This window comes from Bos grunniens, chromosome X (genome assembly GCF_055505025.1).
Source record: "Bos grunniens cultivar Pamir isolate PY7600 chromosome X, Bosgru_T2T1.0, whole genome shotgun sequence".
NCBI classification, from domain to species: Eukaryota; Metazoa; Chordata; class Mammalia; order Artiodactyla; family Bovidae; genus Bos; species Bos grunniens.
The window spans coordinates 47,347,187-47,362,159 of NC_141194.1; the positions used below are offsets into that span (position 1 = coordinate 47,347,187).

The window sequence follows — 14,973 nt, forward strand, 5'->3', positions numbered from 1 at the left end:
CTTTATCCAAACCTCTGGTGACACTTCTTTTTTCAGATGATAAATATCAGAATCTTAGAAAAAGGAGATGGTAATAGAAACAGAAAGAGTTGAGAGAAAAGGGAAATAATGATAGGAAATAACCACTAGGGCTGCTTTGAGAGTTGTTATTAACTATTTGTGGCCTTGAATGAATGTGTAATGATAATGGCAATATTTGTAATAATGGAATTTTTAAAATAACTTTATTTGTTCTCTTAAAAAATACATTTTTGGCATCCTCAAAAAGTAATATATCTGTTGTCAATGTCTTAACACTAAGAAAAAGCCTATTTGTAGTATTTCTTTGTTACTTGTTATCAATCCTCTCTACTCTCATTCCCTATCTTCCTGAAGCCATGGGAATAAAGAAGAGTTTTCCTGCAGAGGAATACAACTTGCTGTGGATTGGTTCCTAGATAAAGGCCATAAAGATATTACTGTATTTGTGCCTGCATGGAGAAAGGAGCAATCCCGCCCTGATGCACCAATTACAGGTACTAATTCAATTAAGACATTTCTTCTCATCCAGAAGCAAAGCTGGCAAGATAGTTTGGGGAGAGCCCAATGCTCCTAAATTAGATAAGTACTTTTCTAAATCTATTAAGTACACTTAAAATGTTTTTTTATTAAGTGTATTTTAAAGCAGATTTTTCCTGATCCAAATAATCTGTTGTGCTGTGGCACAGAGCAGTTAAATAGAGACTTCAATTTCAAGCAAAAAATAAAGCACACAGTTGAAAAAAAGAGTGTTCGTTTCTATTTGACCATAAGCTTCAGACAAAAAGGGGGACGAATTTGGTTACGAATATGACTGAGTTTTCCAAAATACTAAAGAAACCACCATAGACAATGGATCTCATCCTGTAGCAGATAAGTTTCTGTGGGATTTGCAAATTAGGGGTTAGAATAGAAAAAGAGAAAAGTACCACGGCATTCAAAGCTAATTTATCCATGAAGCACAATAGACCGAGTGCCTAGGGTTCATAATATATACTTTTAGGATCCCATGTAAGTGGTTTAATTTTGTTAGCTTTTTAACATCAGAGGGGAAAATTGAATATACCAATAAATATATAATAATGTACCTAACTGGATTATTTGTGTTTATACCAACATAGTTGTAAAGTATAAACCTAACATTTCTTTGTGGAAGAAAAGACCCATGAAGGCAAAAGTGCCTAAAGTTCACAAAAGTTATGATGTGGCCCTATTGGCAGGAGGATCACTACATTCATTTATGAAAGTGAAAGTGAACGTGATTTCGTTCAGTTGTGTCTGACTCTTTGCGACCCCATGGACTGTAGCCTACCAGGCTCCTCCCTCCACGGGATTCTCCAGGCAAGAGTACTGGAGTGGGTTGCCATTTCCTTCTCCAGTGGATCTTCCTGACCCAGGGATCGAACCCCCGGTCTCCCGCATTCCAGGCAGACGCTTTAACCTCTGAGCCACCAAAGCTAGCTCTTAACAGCATTTGAGAACATCAGTACCCCAATTCTCTGAGTATCACGTCTTGCCTTATATACAAAATGAGAAGGTTCAGTGTCATGGGGTTGTCTGCCAACTGCTGAACAGGCTTCCAGCCTCAGTCTGACAGTGGATCCTGCTGCTAAGCTGCTGCTAAGTCACTTCAGTCGTGTCCGACTCTGTGCGACCCCATAGACGGCAGCCCACCAGGCTCCGCCGTCCCTGGGATTCTCCAGGCAAGAACACTGGAGTGGGTTGCCATTTCCTTCTCCAATGCATGAAAGTGAAAAGTGAAACTGAAGTCGCTCAGTCGTGTCCGACTCTCAACGACCCCATGGGCTGCCGCCCACCAGGCTCCTCCGTCCATGGGACTTTCCAGGCAAGAGTACTGGAGTGGGTTGCCATTGCCTTCTCTGAGAGTGGATCCTGGCCCTACTCAAACTTCTTTCTTCATTAATAAAGAGGCTAAAAGGAAAGGGGCTCAGTACTCATATGCTACCACTTTATATTTTTCCTTAGTCGTGGCTTTCCTTCAGGCAGAAGGCAAAAATGTTAGTCCCTAAGAAAGATATATTATTCTCCTCCTGGCAGACACATCCTCATCATACTTCCCTGGTTTCTTCATCAACCAAAACCTGGCGCTGCAGCCAAAGGGCAAAATAAGCCTCAAAAATGTTAGGATATCACTATTATTTCTTACTGTTCATGCTAGTTTTAAAAAATTTAGATGTCATTTAATCTATCTCCTTTATCAGAAAGAAAACTGGAGTGGAAAGGGGAAAGCAACTTGGCTAAAATCACAGTCCAAAATGGTGCCATAGCCAGGAATAGTAGCCGCATTCTCTCTAAGAGCAAATAATATATTAAGCTAGTATCAACTTTTATATGTTTTAATATGGGAATAATGCTTTTAATTTCCAAAGATGATTTCTATTCTGTGACATATAATCCATATTTCAACAGATCAAGATATCCTACGTAAACTGGAGAAGGAAAAGATTCTTGTCTTTACACCATCCCGAAGGGTCCAGGGCAGGAGAGTTGTTTGCTATGATGACCGGTTCATAGTCAAACTGGCTTTTGATTCTGATGGCATCATTGTATCCAATGATAACTACCGAGACCTTCAAGTCGAAAAGCCAGAATGGAAGAAGTTTATAGAGGAGCGCTTGCTGATGTATTCTTTTGTGAATGACAAGTACGTTTCTTTCCTATAGGTTCTGAATAGCCTAAATCCAAATTACCACTAAGGACAGATTTAATTTCATTTCAATAAACATTTACTGAACACTTACTGTATATTGTGCATTATGCTGGTCACCATGGGAATAAAAGGCTGAATAAATAACAAAACTCACCCTTAAGAAGCTCAAAGTGTACTTAGAGAAGAGATTCCCACAATTTGTTGGGATAAACTCTATGGTTAGAACTTTTTTTAAATTGCTTTGTCTATGTGAAATGATATGAAAAAGTCTCACAGAGGAAATAACATTTGAGATGAAGTTTACAGACCGAGGAAAGAGGGCTTCTGGGCTGTATAGGTAAAGAGAACATCATGAATAAAGCTATAAAGATGTGAAAATGGGTTGCACATTGGGGGAACCGGCAGACATGTCAGTGTGGTTGGAACTTATAATCCACAGAAGAATGATGTATGGGAAAAATCATTCCTTTCTTGTGTTCAAGTGGAAAGAGAGGGAAGAACTGCAGACTTAGCAAAAGATAAACTTGAGGCAGAAAGGGCTATTAGAAGGCTATAACAATAGTATAAGCAACATGTAATGAAGGCCTGAACTCCTGAGAAGGGATAGTTTACCTCTTGCTTGCTTGCTTTCAGATTTATGCCTCCAGATGATCCTTTAGGACGTCATGGGCCAAGCCTTGAAAACTTCTTAAGAAAGAGACCCGTTGTTCCTGAACACAAGAAGCAACCATGTCCTTATGGTGAGTACCTATATGCAAAACTGAAGAAGTCTGTGAATACTTTTCTCTTCAAGCTTTCCCTTTCAAAGGGAAAATCCTGGCTTGTCCACTCTCTGTGAGTTAAAGTCTGTGTCTTCATATATTTTCAATTAGACATTTAAAGAACCATCCTAGAAATTTCCTGAGAAACAGGTAACTAGAATTGAAGGAAAGAATAATTGTCACTAGTTAAAATGATTCATGTGTTCTAACTGTCTCTGTCCTGAGTAGTGTTGTTGGGGGCAGGGAAGTGCAGAAACTTACTTGATCTGTGGAAGAAGAAAGGCCAATGACAAACTGCATTTGGCCCCAAGAAGGATGTGTCTTTCAGGCAGGTGACTGCACCCTCTGTCAATATTACCCTTTTCTTCCAATCTGCACTTTCCAGTTTGCTTCCAAACTTTATCTTCATTTCCTATTTTAAATATAGTTTTCTACACCCATGGCTGATTCATGTCAATGTATGGCAAAAACCACTACAATATTGTAAAGTAATTAGCCTGCAATTAAAATAAATAAATTAATTTAAAATAAAATAAATAAATATATATAGTTTTCTAGAGTGCTTTCATGATCTTATGCAAGTCCCTGTGACACAAAGTTTATGAGCCTAACAGTAAGACATATGCTGCCTGGTCTGAGGCAAATTTGAATGTTCACTGTTTTTGAATAATCATTTATTTATAAGACATCTAGGTGTTTGTTCTCAACTATCATTTATTCATATCATAGAATATTTCATGTTTACTATCTTCATTTAATCCTCACAATGACCTTATAATAAAGACATTATTATGAACCTTGTTTACAGAATAGGAAAATGAGGCACAGAAATTAAAAATCACTTACCAAGGTCACATGGCTAGTAAGTGGCATAGCTGGAATTAAAGCTCAGATCTGACCAGCCTCCAGGCCAATGCTTTTTGCACTGAACCACTCTGCCTGCTACTGCTCTACACTGCCTCAGCATGCACGTTATGCCTAGACAAAGTTGTGAATTTCAGGAAAATGAAGACTGTTCAATGACAACTCTTACCTTTCCCACTGGAGTTTCCTCCCTAGGTTTCCACTTCTTTCCTCTCCACTCACAGTGTGTGATGCCACTATGGTGTTGTCTGTCTCCCGTCTTTAAGAACAGTTAGTTTTATATCTTAAACCCCAAAAGTAAAACTCTACCCTGAGTGACCAGATTGTTAAAACAGCCTCTGGCACAGAGAGTTGCACCACTGTGAGAGAGAGTCTTACCCCAGGGCATTATTTTTCAGGCAAAAAATGCACCTACGGCCACAAGTGCAAATACTACCATCCGGAGCGGGCCAACCAACCGCAGCGTTCGGTGGCTGATGAGCTCCGCATCAGTGCCAAACTGTCCACAGTAAAAACCATGAGTGAAGGCACCCTGGCCAAGTGTGGCACAGGGCTGTCTAGTGCCAAAGGTGACATAACCTCAGAAGTCAAACGCGTGACCCCCAAGCGTCAATCGGATCCCAGCATCCGGTCCGTGGCTGTGGAGCCTGAGGAATGGCTGTCCATTGCCCGTAAGCCTGAGGCCAGCTCTGTCCCCTCACTTGTGACTGCTTTAAGTGTCCCCACAATCCCACCCCCCAAAAGCCATGCAGTGGGTGCCCTCAACACCCGTTCAGCCAGCAGCCCAGTGCCAGGATCCTCTCATTTCTCCCACCAGAAGTCCTCATTGGAGCACATGACCAGCATGCAGTACCCACCCATCCTGGTTACCAATAGCCATGGGACCCCTATTAGCTATGCTGAGCAATACCCAAAGTTTGAGCCCTTAGGGGACCACAGCTACTATTCAGTGTTAGGCGACTTCTCCAAACTGAACATCAACAGCATGCATAATCGAGAGTACTACATGGCTGAAGCAGACCGGGGGTTGTATGCCCGGAATCCCAACCTCTGTCCTGACAATCGTATGAGCCATACCAGGAATGACAACTATTCCTCTTACAACAACCTGTACTTGGCTGTAGCTGATACTCATCCTGAAGGCAGTCTGAAGCTGCATCGCTCAGCATCTCAGAACCATCTTCAGCCTTTTCCTCATGGTTACCATGAAGCCTTAACGCGAGTGCAGAGCTATGGCCCAGAAGACTCTAAGCAAGGCCCCCACAAGCAATCAGTCTCCCACTTAGTTCTGCATGCCCAGCACCCAACAAATGGAGCACGCTCCAGCTGTCCTGGAGACTATCCCATGCCTCCCAATATCCATCCTGGGGCAACCCCCCAGCCAGGACGTGCCCTGGTGATGACTCGGATGGACAGCATTTCTGATTCTCGCCTATATGAGAACAATCCCATGAGGCAAAGACGTCCTCCTCTGTGTCGGGAACAGCATGCCAGCTGGGACCCACTGCCCTGTGCAACTGACTCCTATGGCTACCACTCCTATCCCTTGAGTAACAGCCTCATGCAACCATGCTATGAGCCAGTCATGGTACGGAGTGTGCCTGAAAAGATGGAGCAGCTTTGGATGAATCCTTGGGTTGGAATGTGCAATGATTCCAGGGAGCAAATGATCCCAGAGCACCAGTATCAGACCTACAAGAACCTCTGCAATATTTTCCCTTCAAACATTGTTCTTGCAGTGATGGAGAAGAATCCCCACACAGCAGATGCCCAGCAACTAGCAGCCTTGATTGTTTCTAAGCTTAGGGCTGCACATTGACATGACATAGGACTTATTTCTTTATATAAATATGAATACCAATAATGCAGTAATACTATGATAATAGTAACTAATAATTTTGTGTTACACTTTACAAGTTACAGACTGTCATTGAAGTGCATAACAACCCTGTGAGGAAAGTCTTACTAATGTCTTGTTTTCTAGACAAGGAAACTGAAGCTCAGTGAGTTTAAAAGTAACTTGCTGAAGTCACACTGCTAGCAAGTGACCAAGTCAAGACTCACACCCAAGTCCTCTGACTCCAAGTCCTATACCCTTTTGCATTGCACCATGCAGGTAATGGAGGACAAAACCCAGGGGAAAGGCCTAAATGCAAGAGGCCCCAAGGGACTCCATTACCAACTGTTTTCTTAGTCACACATTCTATATTATGAAGTATCAATGACATATCTAATTTAGAGAGCAAGAGTATCAGGATCAATCCATTTAGGATTTTTAATAAGAATATTTAAATCTATTTAAAAGTAAAGACATACTTTATTGCATGGATATCTGACCATTCAATACCTTTATTAACTGAGATATAGGGTCACATTGAAGTTTCTAGAGCTATATTTCAAACCTATTGTTAGCAATTATATTGCATGTATGACTGTATGTATTTAGTTTGAGATGTGTGTATAACCTTTTGTATAGTGGTGATAAAAAAAAAATGGACTTTGCACAGTCTTTAGTCTACAGCTGTATAGATCACAAGTCTGACTTGATGATTTTACATCATATTTCATAGTTTCAACTAGTTTTGAAAGTGAAACTATATCCCGATATTTGAATATTGCTTTCTTAGGCACCAGAGCAAACTGGCTCTATTTCCTTTGCACTTTTTACTTGTCAACATATATTGAGAGTTCTTCACTTTTAAGTCTCTTCACCTTAGTAAATTAGGGATCAGATTGAAGCCTTCTTCTGCAGAAGAGGTGATGGATAGTTCCAAGTTGATACTCTCAAGTTCCAAGCATAGTAGTTGCGTGTGCTAGACAAGCACAGAAGAGTTGGACCAGGACCAAGGGATTTACTACCAGAATTTCCTTCCCTTAATCCCAGGAGATTAAGTGACAAACACAACAAGCTGCATTCAAGGGGGGTCCAATGGATGCTCTTTGGACTTCCGACCTATGCAGTATTCAATATCACAGGATGAAATGTATTGAAGGTCAGTGCACCATCATGTAATCCACTTTCTCCTGCCATCTAACCTTTGGGCAATAAGGTCGATCATTGGTGGAGCAGAACTTCTTTAGGAAACAAAATCAGGGGATTTTCTAGGTGGAAAAGCTTCCAAAAGGGGATACTACATCTTTGCTAATAGCTGGCTCAGTTACATACTTCAAATGCATGCAGAGGGTGCACTTGACCTTAGGTAATTCTTAAATGGATTACTAAGGAAGGCAGGACTTTGGGTTGACAGCACTATATGGGCAACTTGTATCTTGCTCAGGGTGGGAACCTTTGTAGCTAAATGCCTCTAGAAGAGGCGTTTATTGTTTTTGTTTTTTTAAACAGCTGCACTAAATAAACCCCTTTTTAAATCCATTGTATATTGCAACATTTTGAACCATGACCAGCTCACTATTTCTTGAGCTGGAACTTGCTAATTTCTATGGTAGTTTTTTTCATGAAAGTTGAGAAGGCCTGGTCTTGGCCTTTTGTTTCTTCATGAGAAGGTGTGACACTGCCTATAAATGTTTCTTACTGTGAAACACTCCGAATGTGAGCCTGTAGTCAGGGTTATTTCTGGTGGTTTGATAACGGCTTGCATGCTGCTTTCTGGCTTTCTGTCTCTGTCCTGGTTGATAAAACTTCCTCTCGGTGTTTCTCTTCATTTTACCACAGTTCACATTCATCTCCTACCCTTTGATCTTTCTATCTCCCAGCGTTCTGAGGAGTAAAAGTATTTTCTGCCAGGTAGGTCCATAGAGTGGAGAAGGCAATGGCAACCCACTCCAGTACTCTTGCCTGGAAAATCCCATGGATGGAGGAGCCTAGAAGGCTGCAGTCCTTGGGTTCACTAAGAGTCAGACACGACTGAATGACTTCAGTTTCACTTTTCACTTTCATGCATTGGAGAAGGAAATGGCAACCCATTCCAGTGTTCTTGCCTAGAGAATCCCAGGAACGGGGGAGCCTGGTGGGCTGCTGTCTATGGGGTTGCACAGAGTTGAACACGACTGAAGCGACTTAGCAGCAGCAGCAGGTCCATGGAGAGTGAAGTGCTTCCTGTTTCACACAAACACCATTTCATACCTTCAACTTCTTGGACCTTCTAAATGTGTCCCATGTCTAAGTCAGGGTATGTGACAATCTTAGATGACTCTACTGCCTTCGTGCCAGTTAGTTCACCTTCCTACAAAAACCATCAATGGTACCCCAGTATCCACTAGCTGCACACTGTACAGAGAAACATAAGATTAATCTTCTCAGATACAGTTCATCTGGAACATGTTTATGTTCAGCACTCAAAAAAAAAATTGTAAGCTCCTCCCAATACAGGAAATATTTTTTAAGGCAGCATATGTATTTATTTCCTAAAACCAATTGTCATTCTTCTCATAAAATGTGTATGAATCAAAGCAGCTAGGAGCAATGCCTCAAATAACCAGAAATGACCTTCTGTTGATACAAATTGTATCTCTTTTTCTCCTGACTGTATAGAAACAAATGTACAAAATTCATCTTAAACTAGGTTTGGTACTGATTTTTCATTATGATGTTTGTGGCACTGTGTGTCACAAGGGAGTAGCCCAGGATCATGAGGGAGCTTTTATTTACAAAGGGCAGTAGTTTATAGACAAAGACAATTTTTCAAGGCCTCTTGATTACTATGTGCAACAGATATTGTGCAGTTTCAAGCACTATATGGCATAAGTTTCTCTTTAGCCTATTAAGTTTCATATGTCCTTGAAAAAGATTTTGTGTACAAAATTGTTAGTGTTAGTTGTTCTTCTGTAAGAACCTATAAATGGAGCTGTACAACTAAGAATGCATAAATTGAGCTTGTTTATATTGAGGTCTGCACACTTGACTGTTCCATTTTGTCTGCAATTATAAAACAGCAAATACAAAGAAACATTGAAACCCCTTTGGCTTCCTTGATAATGAGATCAAGCTTCCATCCTGGGGCTAAGTGTGTGTTCTTCAGGATACTTACCTCCACGTACTAAGTAGGGGTTACTGCACAGTGTTTTGTGTGGTTTTCAAGAAGTATATTTTGCAAGAGGTGCTTTGTAATTTTAATTCTTTCACTGAGTTTCTGAACTCATAGCAAGTCTGTGCTTGTTCAGGCCTTAGATTTTGTAGATTTTGTGATTTATTTTTCTTTTTGTGATTTTGTTGTTTTATTGTTATTTTTATTTCAACCTGAAGAAGTGTGACTCTGGAATGGTATAGTCAATCCAGGGCACCATTTCTGTAAGATGGCTCAAAGGAAAAGGAGCCTTTTCAAAGGTAACATACAGCCATTGCATGCTCTCTTAAGGTGCAAGAAACGGAAGGGGGGATGACACATGCCTTATGGAAATGGTATACAAAACTTTTCTTCTAAGTAATGAAATGTGGATATATATATATATATATATATATATAAACACTCTCTCCTAGTTTCCAGGAGAATACTTCTAAATCCATTTTTTCTATTTTAGAATAAATTATCTTTATACAGTAATTCAAACACATCCATTAACTCTTGGCACTGGGTTTTCTTCTTATATAGAAGAGCTCATTTTGAGAGGCACTCAGTTACTGTTTTATGTATGCTTTAAGTATGGGACTTTGTATAAACAACCTTTTTGAGCACCAACAATTTCAATACACTTCATTTAACTCTGGGAACCGGGTCTGGAACTGCACAGGGAAAGTAATGTCAAGTTGTCCAAAGAGCCCTGCTCAGGTGTCCTTCCAACCCTTCTCTACCTTCCCCTAGTTGGTTTCTCCTCAGGCTTGACACTGAGGTGTGCATAACCTGCAACTAAAATGGCACTACACTTATTTCTCATTGGAAATCAAATGAGTATATTTTGGGAACTTGCTTGTCTAAGTAGTTGATGCCAAAAGACTCACATATTCCATATCTATCATAGTGTAGCTAGCTATATACATAGGCAGATTGACTACTTTTAGTCCTAGTTTGCATATCATTGAGCTATAGAAGTTTGCTTTATCCATTTGTGGGATTAAATGATACTGTATAATGGCTGTAAGCTTTTATAAAATATCTTTGGGTTCTTTGTTTGACCCAAACATAATGTAAGTCTTAATGACAAAGTGCAAAAGCTAACCAGAGGTGAGTGAAAATATATCCTGTTCCCAGTTTTGTCTGCACCTGAAATGCATGTGCAATGTTTTGCAATATGTTCTCACTAGCATGAATGTGCTGACTATTTCATGAAGTTTTAATTTGTTTCACTTATAATCATGATGGAAAATGCTGTATCCTTAACAATGAACTGTAACTACATTTAATTACTGCATAAACTTTTTGTTTACTAACCACTAATGGCTCTGTTTCTTTACATATATCACTAACAAAAGCCATACCACATCTACAAATACACACTCAGCTCCTAAAAATTTAGATTTCTGTCCTTGGATTTGCATCTTGAGATAAACAATAAGAGGAGGGATCTCCCCAAATGAGTTCATCTGAATTTTGTCACAGTAAACATTGTTTTTGTTTAGTCACTAAGTCATTTGTGAGCCCATGGACTGTAGCCTGCCACGCTCCTCTGTCCATGGGATTCTCCAGGCAACAATACTGCAGTGCGGTGCCATTTCCTTCTCCAGGGGATCTTCCCGACCCAGGGAGCGAACCTGCGTCTCCTGCATTTGCAAGCAGATTCTTTACCACTGAACCACTGGGGAAGCCCTCACAGTAAATATATGCCCTCTAATTTTTTTTATACTAACACAGCTGTAAGTGCAAATCAATTGGCTTTTCCAACAGGGCTGGGCTGGTCCAGGCCTCCAACTGGTGGGTTAGAACCTGGTGGAGGGATAAGGGGTCAGGCTTATTTCTCTAAATGACCTACTGTTTCCCCGCTGAATAGTCTCAGGTCCACAGAGACATCATCTGCTGAGCCTTAGCCAGAATATGAGAGCTAGAAGCAGCCTAGAGAATCCTATAGTTCATAGAGAAGTCACGTGGGGACTGTGAGGAGTGCTCAGCTGCATGGACTCCATCAAGGTATAGGTATGAGAACTGAGGCACCAAGAACTGAAGAGATTTGATTGAGGCTGAACAGGGCCAAGAGTAGAACCCCAGGCCTCATTGCTCTCAAGCCAGTGAGCCCTTTATCACAGTGGCATCTGCTCTTCCACGAACCTGGCTTCAGAAATCTCAGGTTTCAGGAGGACTCCAACCAACAACGACCCTTGGTTCTTACTCTCCATGGACCTGAATTAGAAATGGGCTTCAGTAGCCTACTTCTCATCTTTAGGTCAGTCTTTGAGGGCTACGGAAGAGCACTTTTTCCTGGGTTATATGAAGACTTGAGTCCTGAGTTCAAGGCTACCAACCCTGGCATGAATCCACAGAAATCACACATACTAAGCTTTAAGATAAACTTCATATCTATGATCTTTTTGATCTTTACAAGCCCATGAGGCAAATATCCTCCTTTGACAAATGAAGAAACTGTGGCATGATTTGCTGAAGGTTGTTCTCATTAAGTGGTAGAGTGTGTTGTTCAGTCGCTCAGTCGTGTCCAACTCTGCAACCCCATGGACTGCAGCACGCCTGGTTTCCCTGTACTTCACTATCTCCCAGAGTTTGCTCAAATTCATGTCCATTGAGTCGGTGATGCCATCCAACCATCTCATCCTCTGTCACCACCTTCTCATCCAGCCCTCAATCATTCCTAGCATCAGGGTTTTTTCCAATGAGTTGGCTCTTCACAACAGATGGCCAAAATATTGGACCATCAGCATCAGTCCTTCCAAAGAATATTTGGGGTTGGCAGCAATTCTTCAGTGCTCAGCCTTCTTTATGGTCCAACTCTCACATTCATACATGACTACTTGAAAAACCATAACTTCGACTATATGGACCTTTGTCAGCAAAGTGATGTCTCTGCTTTTTAATTTGCTGTCTAGGTTCATCACAGCTCTTTTCTTCCAAGGCCTGGAACCTATATTTTTGGGTAGCTTCTTCCTCTACACCAGAGCAACTCAGACTTTAGTGTGCTTCAGAATTACCTGAAGGGCTTGTTAAACCAGATTGCTGGCCACTGTCAACCATTCTGATGTAGATCTGGAGTGAGGTTCAGTAATTTGTATGTCTAACAAGTACTAACACCAAAAAAAGATGTGCTTTTCATCACAGGGGATTTGAAAACAAAGTAGGAAGACAAGAGATACCTGGAGTAACAGGCAAGTTTGGCCTTGGAGCACAAAATGAAACAGGGCAAAGGCTAACAGAGTTTTGTCAAAAGAACACACTGGTCATAGCAAACACCCTCTTCCAACAACACAAGAGATGACTGTACACATGGACATCACCAGATGGTCAATACTGAAATCAGATTGGTTCTTTGCAGCTGAAGACGAAGAAGCTCTATACAGTCAGAAAAAAAACGAGACGTGGAGCCAACCATGGCTCAGATTATGAACTTCTTATTGCAAAATTCAGACATAAATTGAAGAAAGTACAGAAAACCAATAGACCATTCAGGTATGACCTAAATCAAATCCCTTATGATTATACAGTGGAAGTGACAAATAGATTCAAGGGATTAGAGAGTGCTTGAAGAACTATGGACAGAGGTTTGTAACATTGTATAGGAGGTAGTGACCAAAACCATCTCAAAGAAAGAGAAATGCAAGAAGGCAAAACGGTTGTCTGAGGAAGCCTTACAAATAACTGAGAAGAGACTCGAAAGGCAAAGGAGAAAGGGAAAGATAATCCAACTGAATGTAGAGTTCCAAAGAATAGCAAGGAGAGATAAGAAAGCCTTCTTAAATGAACAATGCAAAGAAATAGAGGAAAACAATAAAATGGGAAAGATTAGAGACTTCTTTAAGAAAACTGGAGACACCAAAGAAACATTTCATGCAAAGATGGCACAATAAAGGACAGAAATGGCAAAGACCTAACAGAAGCAGAATACATTAAGAAGAGGTGGCAAGAATACACATAAGAACTGTACAAAAAAAGATCTTAATGACCTGGATGACCTTGATGGTGTGGTCACTCACCAAGAGCTAGACATCCTGGAGTGTGAAGTCAAGTGGGCCTTAGGAAGCATTACTACAAAAAAAGCTAGTGGAGGTGATGGAATTCCAAATGAGCTATTTCAAACCCTAAAAGATGATGCTGTTAAAGTGCTGCACTCAGTATGTCAGCAAATGTGGAAAACTCAGCAGTGGCCACAGGACTGTAAAAGGTCAGCTTTCATTCCAGTTTCAAAGAAGGGCAATGAAAAAGAATGTTCAAACTACTGTACAACTGAGCTCATTTCACATCTAGCAAGGTAATGCTCAAAATCCTTCAAGCTAGGCTTCAACATTACATGAACTGAGAACTTCCAGATATACAAGCTGCATTTAGAAAAGGTAGATCAACCAGAGATCAAATTGCCAACATCTGTTGGATCATAGAAAAAGCAAGATAATTCTAGAAGAACATCTGCTTCATTGACTATACTAAAGCCTTTGACTGTGTGGATGACAACAAACTGTGGACAATTCTTAAAGAGATGGGAATACCAGACCACCTAACCTGTCTCCTGAGAAACCTTGATGCAGATCAAGAAGCAACCGTTAGAACTAGACATGGAACAACGGAATTGCTCCAAATTGGGAAAGAAGTACATCACAGCTATCTACTGTCACCCTGCTTGTTTAACTTCTATGCAGAGTACATCATGCCAAATGCCAGGGTGGATGAATCAATCACAAGCTGGATTCATGACTGCCAGGAGGAATATCAACAACCTCAGATACGCAGATACTGCCTTAATGGCAGAAAGTGAGGAGGAAGTAAAGAGCTTCTTGATGAAAGAGGAGAGTGATAAAACTGGCTTAAAACTCAACATTCAAAAACCGGAGATCATGGCATCTGGTCCCATTACTTCATGGTAAATAGATGGGCAAACTATGGAAACAGTGACAGACTTTATTTTCTTGGGCTCCAAAATCACTGGGGACAATGAATGCAGCAAATAAGTTAAAAGACACTTGCTCCTTGGAAGAAAAGCTATGACAAACACAAACAGACTTTTAAAAAAGCAGAGACATCAACCTGCTGATAAAGGTATATAGTCAAAGCTATGATTTTTCCAGCCATTATATTTGGATACGAGTTGGACCATAAAGAAGGCTGAGCACTGAAGAATTGGTGATTTTGAACTGTGGTATTGGAGAAGACTCTTGAGAGTCCCTTGGACAGGAAAGAGATCAAACCAGACAATCATTAAAGAAATCAAACCTGAATATTCATTGGAAGGACTGATGCTGAAGCTGAAGCTCTAATACTTTGGCCACCTGATGCAAAGAGCCAACTCATTGGAAAAGATATTGGGAAAGATTGAAGGCAGAAGGGGCCAACAGAGGATGAGATGGTTGGATGGCATTACCAACCCAATGGACATGAGTTTGAGCAAACTCTGGGAGATATGGAAGCCTGGTGTGCAGCAGTCCATGGGTCACAGAGTCAGACACAACTTAGTAACTAAACAACAATTACCCAGGTGGTACTGATATTATCAGAAACTCAGATCTACACCAAACTGTTAACCTGTGTCCTTGGGCAAACCCCTACCCTTTTTCTCTGAATTAATGTCTCAATGTATTAAATTGGGGGACTAGATTTTCAAACTTTTTTTTAG

At 40.7% G+C, this 14,973-nt stretch overlaps 1 protein-coding gene across 1 annotated transcript in view; it reads left to right on the forward strand.

Annotated features, from left to right (window-relative positions):
• ZC3H12B (zinc finger CCCH-type containing 12B) overlaps positions 1-6,801 on the forward strand; it is a 53,717-nt gene extending 46,916 nt beyond the window's left edge. Inside the window, exons 2-5 of the mRNA XM_086390102.1 lie at positions 376-515; positions 2,449-2,683; positions 3,323-3,429; positions 4,713-6,801. Coding sequence (XP_086246228.1) covers positions 376-515; positions 2,449-2,683; positions 3,323-3,429; positions 4,713-6,133 — 1,903 coding nt within the window. The 3' untranslated portion in view covers positions 6,134-6,801. The remainder of the gene's footprint in view (positions 1-375; positions 516-2,448; positions 2,684-3,322; positions 3,430-4,712) is intronic.
• Positions 6,802-14,973: the final 8,172 nt, after the last annotated feature.